The sequence below is a fragment of the Ascaphus truei genome, chromosome 15 (assembly GCF_040206685.1).
Source record: "Ascaphus truei isolate aAscTru1 chromosome 15, aAscTru1.hap1, whole genome shotgun sequence".
NCBI classification, from domain to species: Eukaryota; Metazoa; Chordata; class Amphibia; order Anura; family Ascaphidae; genus Ascaphus; species Ascaphus truei.
Genome location: NC_134497.1, coordinates 7293037 through 7308546, shown reverse-complemented (window position 1 = coordinate 7308546; position 15510 = coordinate 7293037). Strand labels below are relative to the sequence as shown.

General features: G+C 50.7%; 1 protein-coding gene across 1 annotated transcript in view; it reads left to right on the top strand.

Annotated features, from left to right (window-relative positions):
* Positions 1-470: 470 nt before the first annotated feature.
* Positions 471-15510, top strand: part of LAMA5 (laminin subunit alpha 5) — a 161139-nt gene continuing 146099 nt past the window's right edge. The window contains 2 exon segments of the mRNA XM_075571418.1: positions 471-1196; positions 5983-6135. Of these exon segments, the coding sequence (XP_075427533.1) occupies positions 954-1196; positions 5983-6135 (396 nt within the window). The 5' untranslated portion in view covers positions 471-953.

The following is a 15510-nucleotide window of genomic DNA, read 5'->3' as shown; positions in this document are numbered from 1 at the left end:
TTATATACTTACCTGTGCTGCAGTCTGAACCCAGGCAGGTAATGTAACTTTTGCGGAGTGCCACTAATACCTGTGTGTGATATATGTATATATATATCTCTCTGTGCCTAGGACATACTTAAAAACAGCAGGCAACTCGCAATGTATTATTAACATGTAAAACAGTTTATAAATAAAAAAATAAAAAATATACTTATGGCTACATCATACATACATCAATATATATATAGTGATATGTATGTGTAATAATAGTTATAATATAGGTTTATATATATAAGGCACTTACAGTATCTTTAAACACAATGGTACAGGTTACATACATACACCTCTCTCTGTAACATACTGCCTGCTCTGTGAGGCAGAAATCATCCCAATGATCCCCTGGGGCCTCATGCTCCCCCAGCCCCTCCTCCTGTGAGCTCCAAAGTCCATTGTGGTACAATGTGCTAGTCAGGAGCTAGGGGGAGAGCTGGAGACACAAGGAGAGACACAGAGAGAGACACAGAGAGAGACACAGAAACACAGAGAGACACAGAAACACAGAGAGACACAGAGAGACACAGAGAGACACAGAGAGACACAGAAACACAGAGAGACACAGGGAGAGCAAGAGACACAGACACAAGGAGATACACAGAGAGAGACAGGGAGACATAGAGAGACACAGGGATAGAGAGACACAGGGACACAGAAACACAGAGGGACACAGAGACACAAGGAGAGCAAGAGACACAGACACAAGGAGATACACAGAGAGCAAGAGACAGAGAGACATAGAGAGACACAGGAACACAGAGAGACACCTGGACACACAGAGACACAGAGAGACACAGACACAGGGACACACAGGGACACACAGAGACACAGAGACTCTCAGCCCTCACCCTGCAGAAGTCAGCAATGCGCACACAGGGGACCTCCTGAGGTTTGGACTCTCCCAGTGAGAGCGGGACATGGCTGGGTGCTGGACCTGTTGCATGCTGCTCTGCTTCACGTGGAAGGTTTCTGCTCAGGGGCTGCCCACTGATGGAGTTAATGGGTACAGCCTGCACCCTCCATATTTCAACCTGGCAGAGGGCACCAAGGTCTCCGCCACGGCCACCTGTGGGGAGGGTGAAGGGGGGAGAGCCAGCGAGGATCTCTACTGCAAACTTGTGGGGGGACCTGTCTCCGGAGACCCCAGCCACACCATACAGGTACCCATCTGCAACACCCCCCCCCCCCCCGGGCACTGAGGGCACAGGGGTCTCTTATTTAAACTGGAAATCGCTTTATATTATTTGTTTTCTATTGATCCACTTTGGGTGGCAGGGCAGTTAAAATCCGTGTAATGTACCCCTCCTATTCTGCCCCGTGTAAAGTACCCCTCCTATTCTGCCCCGTGTAAAGTACCCCTCCTATTCTGCCCCGTGTAATGTACCCCCCTATTCTGCCCCGTGTAACGTACCCCCCCTATTCTGCCCCGTGTAATGTACCCCTCCTATTCTGCCCCGTGTAAAGTACCCCTCCTATTCTGCCCCGTGTAAAGTACCCCTCCTATTCTGCCCTGTGTAACGTACCCCCCTATTCTGCCCCGTGTAACGTACCCCCCCTATTCTGCCCCGTGTAACGTACCCCCCTATTCTGCCCCGTGTAACGTACCCCCCTATTCTGCCCCGTGTAAAGTACCCCTCCTATTCTGCCCTGTGTAATGTACCCCCCTATTCTGCCCCGTGTAACGTACCCCCCCTATTCTGCCCCGTGTAATGTACCCTCCTATTCTGCCCCGTGTAACGTACCCCCCTATTCTGCCCCGTGTAACGTACCCCCCTATTCTGCCCCGTGTAACGTACCCCCCTATTCTGCCCCGTGTAACGTACCCCTCCTATTCTGCCCCGTGTAACGTACCCCTCCTATTCTGCCCCGTGTAACGTACCCCTCCTATTCTGCCCCGTGTAGCGTACCCCCCTATTCTGCCCCGTGTAACGTACCCCTCCTATTCTGCCCCGTGTAACGTACCCCTCCTATTCTGCCCCGTGTAACGTACCCCTCCTATTCTGCCCCGTGTAACGTGCCCCTCCTATTCTGCCCCGTGTAACGTGCCCCTCCTATTCTGCCCCGTGTAATGTACCCCCCTATTCTGCCCCGTGTAACGTACCCCCCTATTCTGCCCCGTGTAAAGTACCCCTCCTATTCTGCCCCGTGTAATGTGCCCCACCTATTCTGCCCCGTGTAATGTACCCCCCTATTCTGCCCCGTGTAAAGTACCCCTCACATTCTGCCCCGTGTAAAGTGCCCCTCACATTCTGCCCCGTGTAAAGTACCCCTCCTATTCTGCCCCGTGTAAAGTACCCCTCCTATTCTGCCCCGTGTAATGTGCCCCACCTATTCTGCCCTGTGTAATGTACCCCCCTATTCTGCCCCGTGTAAAGTACCCCTCACATTCTGCCCCGTGTAAAGTACCCCTCACATTCTGCCCCGTGTAATGTACCCCCCCTATTCTGCCCCGTGTAAAGTACCCCCCTATTCTGCCCCGTGTAAAGTACCCCTCCTATTCTGCCCCGTGTAACGTACCCCTCCTATTCTGCCCCGTGTAACGTACCCCTCCTATTCTGCCCCGTGTAAAGTACCCCTCCTATTCTGCCCCGTGTAACGTACCCCTCCTATTCTGCCCCGTGTAACGTACCCCTCCTATTCTGCCCCGTGTAACGTACCCCTCCTATTCTGCCCCGTGTAACGTACCCCTCCTATTCTGCCCCGTGTAATGTACCCCTCCTATTCTGCCCCGTGTAAAGTACCCCGCCTATTCTGCCCCGTGTAACGTACCCCTCCTATTCTGACCCGTGTAATGTACCCCTCCTATTCTGCCCCGTGTAATGTGCCCCTCCTATTCTGCCCGTGTAATGTACCCCCCCTATTCTGCCCCGTGTAATGTACCCCTCTGCGCTGTAACGCCCCCTGCGCTGTAACGCCCCCTGCGCTGTAACGCCCCCTGCGCTGTAACGCCCCCTGCGCTGTAACGCCCTCTGCGCTGTAACGCCCCCTGCGCTGTAACGCCCCCTGCGCTGTAACGCCCCCTGCGCTTGTTACTCAGCCTTTTTTCCTGGCTGCTCAGTGCATTGATGCAGAATTGTCATCGGTACCCGCAGACGTTCCCCGTTCCTTAGCTAATGTAACGTGCTCAGCCCGCACTCGCACCCTGGCTGCGTTTAGTCCTGCAGGAGTACTCATTTTGGGATTGTGTAAAGGAAGATATATATATATATATATATATATATATACGGACCAGGACTGGCTGGTTCTGCCAATGGCAATGTGGGGTCTACACCGGGGTAGCCAACTCCAGATCTCAAGAGCTAGCAGGTCAGGTTTTCAGGATACCTCTGATTCAGCACAATTGACTCAAATCAATGCCACCTGTGCTGAAGCAGGGATATCCTGAAAATCTGACCTGTTGGTGGCCCTTGAGGAATGGATTTGGCCACCCCTGGGCTAGAATATAGTAGCCTTTTACTGTTCAGGGGTAGTGGGGTTACGGTTTGTGATCCCCTGGAGTGGCCGGCTGAAAGGTTTCCAGTTCACAGGTTAAAATGAGAAGAGAAAACATCAGCACAAAGATACTTTTTACTGGACCAGAGAACAGGTTACACACGTTCATACCTTGTAGAGTCCGTCTTCCGGGCTAAGAGCAGCGAGTGTTCCCTTTGTCTCTTCTCACCTCACTACATTGCATCCTGAAGTATTATTTATTTGTATATGGTAATGCGTGGGGCGCTCTCTTATCGTCCGTTCCCCCCACTCCTTTATAACTTGGATCACTGCAAAGCCCCTTTTCTTTACTTCAGTCTGTGTGACATATTGTGCTGCCTGTGATACTTTTTATCTTGCTGTTTTTGAGGCTCTCGGCCCTAAACTTGAACATCTCGGAGTAGCTCCGTGGCTGATAATTTACACCTCATACATTAACCTTGGCCCCCTTGCAGACGCACTTACCAGAACGCCCTCCTCCTGTCTCTGTACGTTCTTCCTACCAACAAATTAGATTGTAAGCTCTTCGGGGCAGGGACTCCTTTTCCTAAATGTTACTTTTATGTTTGAACCACTTCTCCCCTTTGTGTGTTATTTATACGATTGTCACATATATTACTGCTGTGAAGTGCTATGTACATAAATGGCGCTATATAAATAAAGACATGCATACATACTGTACATACATACACACATACACATACACACATACACACATACACACATAACCTTCCGGAGTAAACATTTGCAGAAAAGGTGCAATGTGTTTGAGCGCTTCTACAACAATTCCCAAGTGTCGCCGGTGGGACCGAACCTCTCACCCTTCTCCCTTGATCTCTTCTGCCTCCATGTTTCCAGCACTGAATTCCCACCCCTCTTTTTATTGTTTACTGGGGTGTGTGAAAATATTAGCGCTGCAATGTGCCCTGGTTCCTTTGTGTTCCCCGGCCATTGAGAGAGTCACCCATGGGTCACGGCCCTGGAAGGTCCATCCATGCAAATCCCTTCCCAATCAGCTGTGTGTTTGCAGGCTCTGATTCTGCTAATTGCTTGCAGGGGTCTCTTATCTGAATGGCTGGCGGCCCCTTTGAAGCCTGGAAGATAAGTGACCACAGTGCTTATTGGAATACAGTTTTAGTTAAGTGCTCCAAGCCGGATATAATCAGAGCAGAACCGGGAGAGGCTGGTGGGCAATTAAAGGGGCATTTTGGAAAGGTGAAGTGATTAGAGCAATTCCTCCTATACATGTATTTAGTGTTTGGTTTCATTGCCTAAAATATGTTTAAAAGTGTTTTGAACGTCAACAATAAAGATTGCAACGCCGCAGTGATGAGGGAGGAAAAATGGTGAAAACCGTATGTCTGAGAAGCAGAGCTGGAGGCACTTCATTAAAATCTCATGTAACTCCTCCTATTGTCCCATATAACCGCTCCCTGTAACTCCTCCTATTGCCCCATATAACCGCTCCCTGTAACTCCTCCTATTGCCCCATATAACCGCTCCCTGTAACTCCTCCTATTGCCGCATATAACTGCTCCCTGTAATTCCTCCTATTACCCCATATAACCGCTCCCTGTAACTCCTCCTATTGCCCCATATAACCGCTTCCTGTAACTCCTATTACTCTATATACCCGCTCCCTGTAACTCCTCCTATTGCCACATATAACCGCTCCCTGTAACTGCTCCTATTGCCACATATAACCGCTCCCTGTAACTCCTCCTATTGCCCCATATAACCGCTCCCTGTAACTCCTCCTATTGCCCCATATAACCGCTCCATACTATACTAAGTCTATATATATAGCACGTTCTTGTATAGCGCTCCCTGTAACTCCTCCTATTACCCCATATACCCGCTCCCTATAACTCCTATTACCCATATACCCGCTCCCTGTAACTGCTCCTATTACCCCATATACCCGCTCCCTGTAACTCCTCCTATTACCCCATATACCCGCTCCCTATAACTCCTATTACCCCATATACCCGCTCCCTATAACTCCTATTACCCCATATACCCGCTCCCTGTAACTCCTCCTATTACCCCATATACCCGCTCCCTATAACTCCTATTACCCCATATACCCGCTCCCTGTAACTGCTCCTATTACCCCATATACCCGCTCCCTGTAACTCCTCCTATTACCCCATATACCCGCTCCCTGTAACTCCTCCTATTACCCCATATACCCGCTCCCTGTAACTCCTCCTATTACCCCATATACCCGCTCCCTGTAACTCCTCCTATTACCCCATATACCCGCTCCCTGTAACTCCTCCTATTACCCCATATACCCGCTCCCTGTGACTCCTGCGCAGATATGAATACATTGATGCGCTTACGAAGCGACACTCGTGTAACCCCTTCCGCAGGAGATGGTTTATTTGTAGATGGCGAGACATGTTTTTGCTGCTGAGTTTGCTGCCCGTGGGGGCGGCCGCACTGACCCGGTTCCTCTGTTTCTGATTACAGGGGCAGTACTGCGACACCTGCTCGGCGGGCAGCAGGAAGAAAGCCCACCCTATCACCAATGCCATTGATGGCACCGAGCGCTGGTGGCAAAGCCCCCCTCTGTCCAGGGGGCTGGAGTACAACAAGGTCAACGTCACCATGGACCTGGGGCAGGTGAGTGTTATTTTCACAAATATTGCGTCGACGTGTCCCACGACGGGCTGGTACCTGGGAAGGGGTTAAAACTTTCCTGACCTGGAGAAGAGAGCTTCCTACCATATTCAAAAGTGACTTGAAAATGCCTTCCACGGAGTCAGGCTCAGGCTCCCTCGTTGAGGGTGAGTCTGACTCACTGGGAGATGGCTCACTCAGTGAGGTTGAGTCTGACTCACTGGGAGGCGTGCTCACTCGTTGAGGGTGAGTCTGACTCACTGGGAGGCGGGCTCATTCGTTGAGGGTGAGTCTGACTCACTGGGAGGCGGGCTCACTCGTTGAGGGTGAGTCTGACTCACTGGGAGGTGGGCTCACTCAGTGAGGTTGAGTCTGACTCACTGGGAGGCGTGCTCACTCGTTGAGGACCACTCTCCCTTAGTTGGAAGTAGTCCTCCTCATTGATAGTGGGCATCCCTCCAGCAGCAAGAAAGATGACTGCCATGTTGATCAGTGTCCTGTTCTGGCTGTAGTGGAGGAGGGGTCAGCGCATATTATGGTGTCTCATTGTATGCTGAGTATCCTCCCTTCCCCCAACACGCACAGATCTTAGAGTACTGTGTGCGGTGCTGCCGAGCGCTTCCACGTCCGAGCACAGCTTGTTCCCAGGCTCTGAAACTCTTGTGAACCAGCCGGGGCGAAGGGAATAAAAACAGCAACATTTTGAAGGTCCGTAGAGTAGGTGGTGCAGCCACCTCTCGCCCCCCGGAGTTTGCAGGAGCAGCGTTTACGACAGACGACAGAGAAGCCCAATGCTACATCCAACGTGACAAAAATACACAGTAAAATACTTATATATTCTCTTGAAAAAGGGTCATTTAGTTTAACCCTTTGGCCAAAGCGTTGTAAGCCTGTGAGCCACGACAAGGCAGACCCTGCTCACACGTCCTAACACTACCAGATAAAATACTAATATACCTCTATTAGGATTACAATTTTCATTTACCTCTATTAGGAGGGAGAAAGACCACAGTGGGTCTATATCCAGCAGAATGAAAGGACGTGCAAACTTGGGGAGTTACAGCGTTTACGAGACAGAAGATTAGAAAATAAAACCCACTTGTCGTGGAACCAAGTCCCCGAGCGAGGTGTCTAACGCCTCCGGAAAACGGTTTTATTTACCGTCCGTTATCCACTAAAGGTATAAGATCCCCCAGAATCTTCGTGGCGGCCGCACGGGTTAAAGGCCGGCGATAAATTACAGCCACCAAACTTCTGGAATGCTCGACCGGAACTGGGCTGGTCTCTAGATGTAAAGTCGGTCTCTCGTTCAAAAGAAACGCGTTTATTTGATGAGTTGAAGAAGTTGTTATTCCTACAGCCAGACCTGTGCAAACCCGGGCTGTCCGGGGTAATAATAATAATAATAATAATCAGAACGTATCCGGCAAGTGATGTGTTACATTGTATACACAAAATAAGCGACAATTATAATTTGCATTAATCTCTGCGGATCATTCTTAGGCTGCGTTTATAGTAGGGGCGCGCGTGCGACGGGGCGAGTGGCGTCACGCACGCCAATCGCCCGAGCGATCTGTGCACTTTAGTTGGAGGCGGACCGGACGCGTCGCCAGACTGGTTCCCCCTTATTGGCTGAACGGCTCGCGTGACGCGGCCGTCGTGCGAAAGTACAACATAAATTACGTTTTTTTTTTTTTAAATCGGTCGCGCGGTCCCTCTTCATCGCGCCCCCGCTGGCGCGCACTACGACCGGCCCGGTAGAGCTGCTGCACTTTGTTTGCGCAGCCCGCGAAATCGCACGCGCCCTGGCGCTCACTATAATCGCAGCCTTATGTGGCATCAGAGACTACAATGAGTTAACCCCTGAGATCCCCTGCCTCCCTTGGAAGGAAGGCCGATGAAAAGATAAGGCCGATGAAAAGATAAGGCCGATGAAAAGAAAAGGCCGATGAAAAGATAAGGCCGATGAAAAGATAAGGCCGATGAAAAGAAAAGGCCGATGAAAAGATAAGGCCGATGAAAAGATAAGGCCGATGAACAGATAAGGCCGATGAACAGATAAGGCCGATGAACGGATAAGACCGATGAACGGATAAGGCCGATGAACAGATAAGACCGATGAACAGATAAGGCCGATGAAAAGATAAGGCCGATGAACAGATAAGACCGATGAACAGATAAGGCCGATGAACAGATAAGGTCGATGAACAGATAAGGCCGATGAACAGATAAGACCGATGAACAGATAAGGCCGATGAACAGATAAGACCGATGAACAGATAAGGCCGATGAAAAGATAAGGTCGATGAAAAGATAAGGCCGATGAAAAGATAAGGCCGATGAAAAGATAAGGCCGATGAAAAGATAAGACCGATGAAAAGATAAGGTCGATGAAAAGATAAGGTCGATGAAAAGATAAGGCCGATGGAAAGATAAGGGCGATGGAAAGATAAGGCCGATGAAAAGATAAGGCCGATGAAAAGATAAGGCCGATGAAAAGATAAGGTCGATGAAAAGATAAGGTCGATGAAAAGATAAGGTCGATGGAAAGATAAGGCCGATGAAAAGATAAGGTCGATGAAAAGATAAGGCCCCCTCTCGGCTCTCCCTCTGCTTCTTGTGATAGTTCTGCCAGGTACCTGGGATCCAGGAATGTCTTTGTTTCCCGGGCAGGGATATGCGAGGAATTCCAGTTATCCTGGAATCAGTCTGTACCTGTGAAGTCTCCCATACATCCGGAGAGCTTAGGATTCATTCCTTCAAACCAGATCTGCTGGGAGCTCTGTTAAGTCAAAACCCCTTTGCCCCTTTGTTTAACCCTTTTGCTGCTGATTTTCTCTGAAAGACCGTACAGAATTCTAGTGGCTGTACTATCGAACAAAGCTGCAATGTCCATTCTGCCTTCTTGGGGCAGTGGTTTTCAACTCCTTTTTTTGTTTGTTAAGGATCCCTATAATTATGTTCTGAAATTCTGCAGAACCCCGACCCCGAGATCAGATGCATTGTAAGGAACCCCAACCCTCTCTAATAGCGCGTCTGAGATCAGATGCATTGTGAGGAACCCCAACCCTCTCTAATAGCGCATCTGAGATCAGATGCATTGTAAGGAACACCGACCCTCTCTAATAGCGCGTCTGAGATTAGATGCATTGTAAGGAACCCCGACCCTCTCTAATAGCGCGTCTGAGATCAGATGCATTGTAAGGAACACCGACCCTCTCTAATAGCGCGTCTGAGATTAGATGCATTGTAAGGAACCCCGACCCTCTCTAATAGCGCGTCTGAGATCAGATGCATTGTAAGGAACCCCAACCCTCTCTAATAGCGCGTCTGAGATCAGATGCATTGTAAGGATCCCCAACCCTCTCTAATAGCGCGTCTGAGATCAGATGCATTGTAAGGAACACCGACCCTCTCTAATAGCGCGTCTGAGATCAGATGCATTGTAAGGATCCCCAACCCTCTCTAATAGCGCGTCTGAGATCAGATGCATTGTAAGGGACCCCAACCCTCTCTAATAGCGCGTCTGAGATCAGATGCATTGTAAGGATCCCCAACCCTCTCTAATAGCGCGTCTGAGATCAGATGCATTGTAAGGATCCCCAACCCTCTCTAAAAGCGCGTCTGAGATCAGATGCATTGTAAGGATCCCCAACCCTCTCTAATAGCGCGTCTGAGATCAGATGCATTGTAAGGATCCCCAACCCTCTCTAATAGCGCGTCTGAGATCAGATGCATTGTAAGGAACCCCAACCCTCTCTAATAGCGCGTCTGAGATCAGATGCATTGTAAGGAACCCCAACCCTCTCTAATAGCGCGTCTGAGATCAGATGCATTGTAAGGAACCCCAACCCTCTCTAATAGCGTGTCTGGGATCAGATGCATTGTAAGGAACCCCAACCCTCTCTAATAGCGCGTCTGAGATCAGATGCATTGTAAGGAACACCGACCCTCTCTAATAGCGCGTCTGAGATCATATGCATTGTAAGGAACCCCAACCCTCTCTAATAGCGCGTCTGAGATCAGATGCATTGTAAGGAACCCCAACCCTCTCTAATAGCGCGTCTGAGATCAGATGCATTGTAAGGATCCCCAACCCTCTCTAATAGCGTGTCTGGGATCAGATGCATTGTAAGGAACCCCAACCCTCTCTAATAGCGCGTCTGAGATCAGATGCATTGTAAGGAACCCCAACCCTCTCTAATAGCGCGTCTGAGATCAGATGCATTGTAAGGATCCCCAACCCTCTCTAATAGCGCGTCTGAGATCAGATGCATTGTAAGGAACCCCAACCCTCTCTAATAGCGCGTCTGAGATCATATGCATTGTAAGGAACCCCAACCCTCTCTAATAGCGCATCTGAGATCAGATGCATTGTAAGGAACCCCGACCCTCTCTAATAGCGCGTCTGAGATCAGATGCATTGTAAGGAACCCCGACCCTCTCTAATAGCGCGTCTGAGATCAGATGCATTGTAAGGAACCCCGACCCTCTCTAATAGCGCGTCTGAGATCAGATGCATTGTAAGGAACCCCAACCCTCTCTAATAGCGCATCTGAGATCAGATGCATTGTAAGGAACACTGACCCTCTCTAATAGCGCGTCTGAGATCAGATGCATTGTAAGGAACCCCAACCCTCTCTAATAGCGCGTCTGAGATCAGATGCATTGTAAGGATCCCCAACCCTCTCTAATAGCGCGTCTGAGATCAGATGCATTGTAAGGATCCCCAACCCTCTCTAATAGCGCGTCTGAGATCAGATGCATTGTAAGGAACCACAACCCTCTCTAATAGCGCGTCTGAGATCAGATGCATTGTAAATTCTTCTGTATTTGGTACAATTTTCAAATTACCTGAAAGTTGCAGGGAACCCTTTATGGATACACGGGGAACCCAAGCGTTCCCAGAACCCCTGTTGAAAAACCCTCTCTTAGAGTATGAATGTATTGATACTGTTGCAGCACTGTGCCCATATCCCCGTTACACAAAGGCCAGTCACCCGCGACAGGTCTCCTAGCACTTAACCGTATGGAATGTTTGTGTCCCAGCGCGCCAAGCACCTCGCTGTCCTTCCTAAGGAATCTCTCCCATGCCGGGAAAGGTAGGGTGGACCCGCTCCACAAGGTCCCGGCATTAGGAGGAGCCTTACTCAATGTATTTCTTACCAGCTATTACCTGACCAAGTTGACAATAATGACTATATTCTGTATATCCTTTACACCCTCCGTCCGCCATCACTTAATGCTGATTTAGACGCTGGCAATCCATAATTGGCGAATTCTAGTTACCCTGCTGTGCAAAACCTTTGTTGAAACACTTCTATTCCTTAAGGCTGAGTCCATGGTGACTGCAGCCGTGCGGAGGCGCGCTGAAGCTGAGGGAAAGCGGGTGCTTTCCATGGCCTTGGTTCGCGCGCCGTCCGTTGGCGTGTCGGGGGGTGCGGGCCAGTGACGTCACGGAGCTGGTTCACCCTCATTGGGCGAAGCGCTCACGTGACCGGCCCTGCGCTCACGTGAGCGCCGAAACGAAAAAAAAATTAAGACCTACGCCTCCGCACGCCTGCGCGAGTCCCTGCTAAAGCCGCTCTCATTGCGGCTGCAGGGGCTCACTGACAAGCATCAGCGCACCTCAGCACGGGTCAGCGCCTAAGCGCTGACCATGGACTCAGCCTAAAAGAGGGTTCTTTAGCAATATATTTTTCTAAAAAGTGGTAAATTCACCACCACGCCAAGGTAACCCCAAAACCCGCATACGTGGTGGTGAAGACTTACATTCCAATAAAGTATTTCTGTAGCTTTTCCATTACTTATTTTCTTTGCTAGTACAACAAAAGTTCCCACAAACTCTCTCCTAGAATATATGCGTAGTTAGATATCGTGCAGGAGGAGCTCTGTGGGTAAAAAACTGACACTCACTTAGATTCAGGGATCTCCCTGTGCCTCAGGCACCACAAAACGTGTCATTGTGACGCGCTTTGAGTCCCAGTGGGAGAAAATGTTATTATTATTATTATAAATACAGCTCTTCGAATAAGTAGATTAATACGTGATCAGGGAATCCTGCCCTGTAACAGCGTGGGACATAAGGCAGAGTCCATAGAAGGACAGGCCGTGCTGAGCCGTGCGGACGCTCCGCGCTGAGCCCCTGCATCCTCAATGAGGATGCCTTGAGAGGGGGCTCACGCGAGCGTCCGCAGGCGTGCTCAGGCTTTGGAGTTTTCAGCCGAGCGCCAAGCTGTTTTTCAGCGCGCTGTCGGCTGAAAACATCCAATCAGCCTTAAGCAGCGTCAACGTCACGGCGCCGTGATGTCGGCGCCGTGACGTTGACGTCAGTGCGTCGCAGTCGATTGGCCCAGCGACGTCACTGCTCCGCCTCCAACCACCTCCCCCCCGGCTCCCTTCGCGCACGCTGGCTCGCCTGCAAGTCCGTGGAATCGCGCTGACTTAAGCAGGCGAGCCTCAGCGTTAGCGCGCCTCCGCTCTCCCCTATGGCCCGGGCCTAAGACTTGCATTGAGCTGCGAATACGTTTTTGGAAGAGTGCATGAAAATACAGATGTCCGCTGTATTGGACTGGTCCATAGCAGTTCCATATCATACTGTTCCTCACGGCACGAGGAGGGTCCTGTATTGGCACGGGATAGGCACAATTGTCTGTGGCCGAGGCTATCATTTGAGAGCCTTTGATCTGTGGTGGATCGTTTGTCTTGGCTCCCCTCTCTCTCCTGTCCAGGGTCAGGGTGGAGGAAGCCCCTGGGAGGAGGTGGCATTTTTGCTAGATGTCTTGGGTTGGGCAAACGTGTGCCGCTCTGACAGACAATGGCAGACATTCAAGAACGTACTGCCTCCATAAAAGACCCCCTGTGTAATAAAGTGGCTGCCACGTCCACCGGACCACGTCAAGTACTACAATGAGGCTATAGAGTAGGGGTGTGCAACTCCAGTCCTCAAGGGCCACCAACAGTTCAGGTTCTCGGGATGTCCCTGCCTCAGCACAGGTGGATCAGTCAGTCCCTGCCTCAGCACAGATGGCTCAATCAGACTGAGCCTCTGAGCCACCTGTGCTGAAGCAGGGATATCCTGAAAACCTGACCCGTTGATGGCACTTGAGGACAGGAGTAGTCCGCCCCTGCTATAGCGCATGCTGTCCTGGGCATCACATTGTGGGTGGGGGGCGGGCGGGGGTCTCCGCTGGGTTTAGCGATCGTCCATGGTGTATTTTTAACCCTTTTGTAATGCGTTGCCGATACCGCCATGACACCAGTGCTCTGCGCTGTAACGCCTGTCAGCCATTATCCACACCGCGTCACTACGTTTCACGGGAAGATGCATGTGGCGTCCTAAAGACAGCGCGCTCCCAGCAACCGTCACAAGTTCCTTCTCTCTACCTGCCCAGGTAAGCAGGCGCAGGTCCGGGCACGCGGGGCGTTAGCCGCAAAGCCGTTACACCGACGTCATTTACACAAGTACAAAAAATGGCACCAGGGCGGTTTACACATTCCTGGATGGATCATGACACTTTTTCCTGTGTGTGTGTGTGTGTGTGTGTGTGTGTGTGTGTGTGTGTGTGTGTGTGTGTGTGTGTGTGTGTGTGTGTGTGTGTGTGTGTGTGTGTGTGTGTGTGTGTGTGTGTGTATAACAGGATCTGTCTCTGTTTTGTATCCTGTGACGTTCTCAATGCTAAATGTATCCTCTCCTGGTCAAGACTAAAAGACATTTCAGGGCTGTGAGGGAGAAGCCTGCAGGCAGCTGATGGAGAGCCGGGGCCTGGCCGCCAGACCTGGCCAGAGGTCGGCCCACCGTGCTCCCAGCAGACACCAGGCCCCGAGACCATCCATAAGCTTGTACCTGGAGAGCGCCGGCGACTCCATCCTATCCGGGCTGGCACACTGCTTTTCTTCTGTCTGCCCGTGGTCGTCTTCCAGGAGATCACCTGTTGCCGCAGGCTGCCGGGGGGGCTTTCCTACCGCATTGTGCCATACATGGCGTTCATGGCGCCCTTCATTAATCCACCTGCACACAATTGGGGTGAGCCGGATGAGACCGAGGCGGAGGAAAGAAGAAAGGTTCCAGAGGGTCTGCCTCCGGCGGGGGGCAGCGCTGACCAGCCTAGTGATGTCACACTCTGCGTTTGCTGAATCCGGAGGTTCCAGTTTGTTGGCGGAGAGATAATCAGATGCCTGGGGCTGAGTGCAGAGGTGTGGAGGAGTCCCCCCCACAAGGATGAAGTGTGGCTCACAGTTAGTAGATATACTGTTGATGTACTATATGCTAAAGTGCTATGTCAGGATTGTATAGTAGTACTGACAGTTACTATATTGTTAAATGTAAATTGCGTCGCTATTATAGGTTCATTTTGGGGATAGGAATGGATGCATCTCCCAAAGGTTTCAGAAATCGAACCCGCAAACCTCTGACAGTTTGTGCAGCGCTTAACAAAATGAGAATGCAGGGAAGGTATATAACAACATAAGGCAAAGGGAGGCCCTGCCCCGAAGAGCTTACAATCTAAGGTATAGTGGGAGACTTACAGACACAGTAGGCGTACTCTTGATCTATTTAACCGCTGCACGGGCCCCACTGCGACAGCTCAGGGCTGGGGTATGAGTCCAATGAGACAAGGACACCAAGATCAGGTCACAAGGCGTGGGGGGGGGGGGGGGGAGCCCGGGGAGATAGGAGGGGGGGAGCCCACAAGGTGCAGATAAATAGGGGAAGGTGAGAGGGGTTTGCAATCAAGTTTTAGGCTGGTCTGTGCAGATTCATGGACCAGCACCCAGAGGGTTAATTTAATATGTTTAAACTGCCCTTTTATTTGCTACAGCTTACAACAAGCCAATTACCCCCTCCCCTCCCCTCCCATCCCCCCCCCCCCCCCCCCAGGACCACCCTACTGACCCTGGGTTTCTTGCTGCTGGAAGGGGCATTGCAAGCTTCCTCCGGCACTGAAGGGGTTAGTAGGCTATATACAGCCTCCCTGGGCCCCAGCTGTTTAAGGAATGGGACGGGAAGGAATAGCAGTATACTGCTTTGTTTCACCCTGTCAGATCTGGGTCATCTGTTGTCCACTGACCCATGGAGATGACCAGAGGAGCTGCGAGCAGGATTCTGGCATGGGCTGGAGTCCTGGGTAATGTCAGAATATAGCACAGTTTATCATCGGTCCCCAGGGAGCCTGTGGGAGCACAGAGCCGGGATATGCCCAGGGATTTTCCGGAGGCATTTTTTTAATGTTGGACTTGGCCAATGAGCAGATAAATGTGGTAGCTCGTTACTGAAGTACAGAGGGGGGTTTAAGAGCGTGGGGTCCAAATATGGGAGCAGTTGGATGTGATTTGCGTTTTAATTGTGAATGTAGTTGTGATACACACACTCCCGGA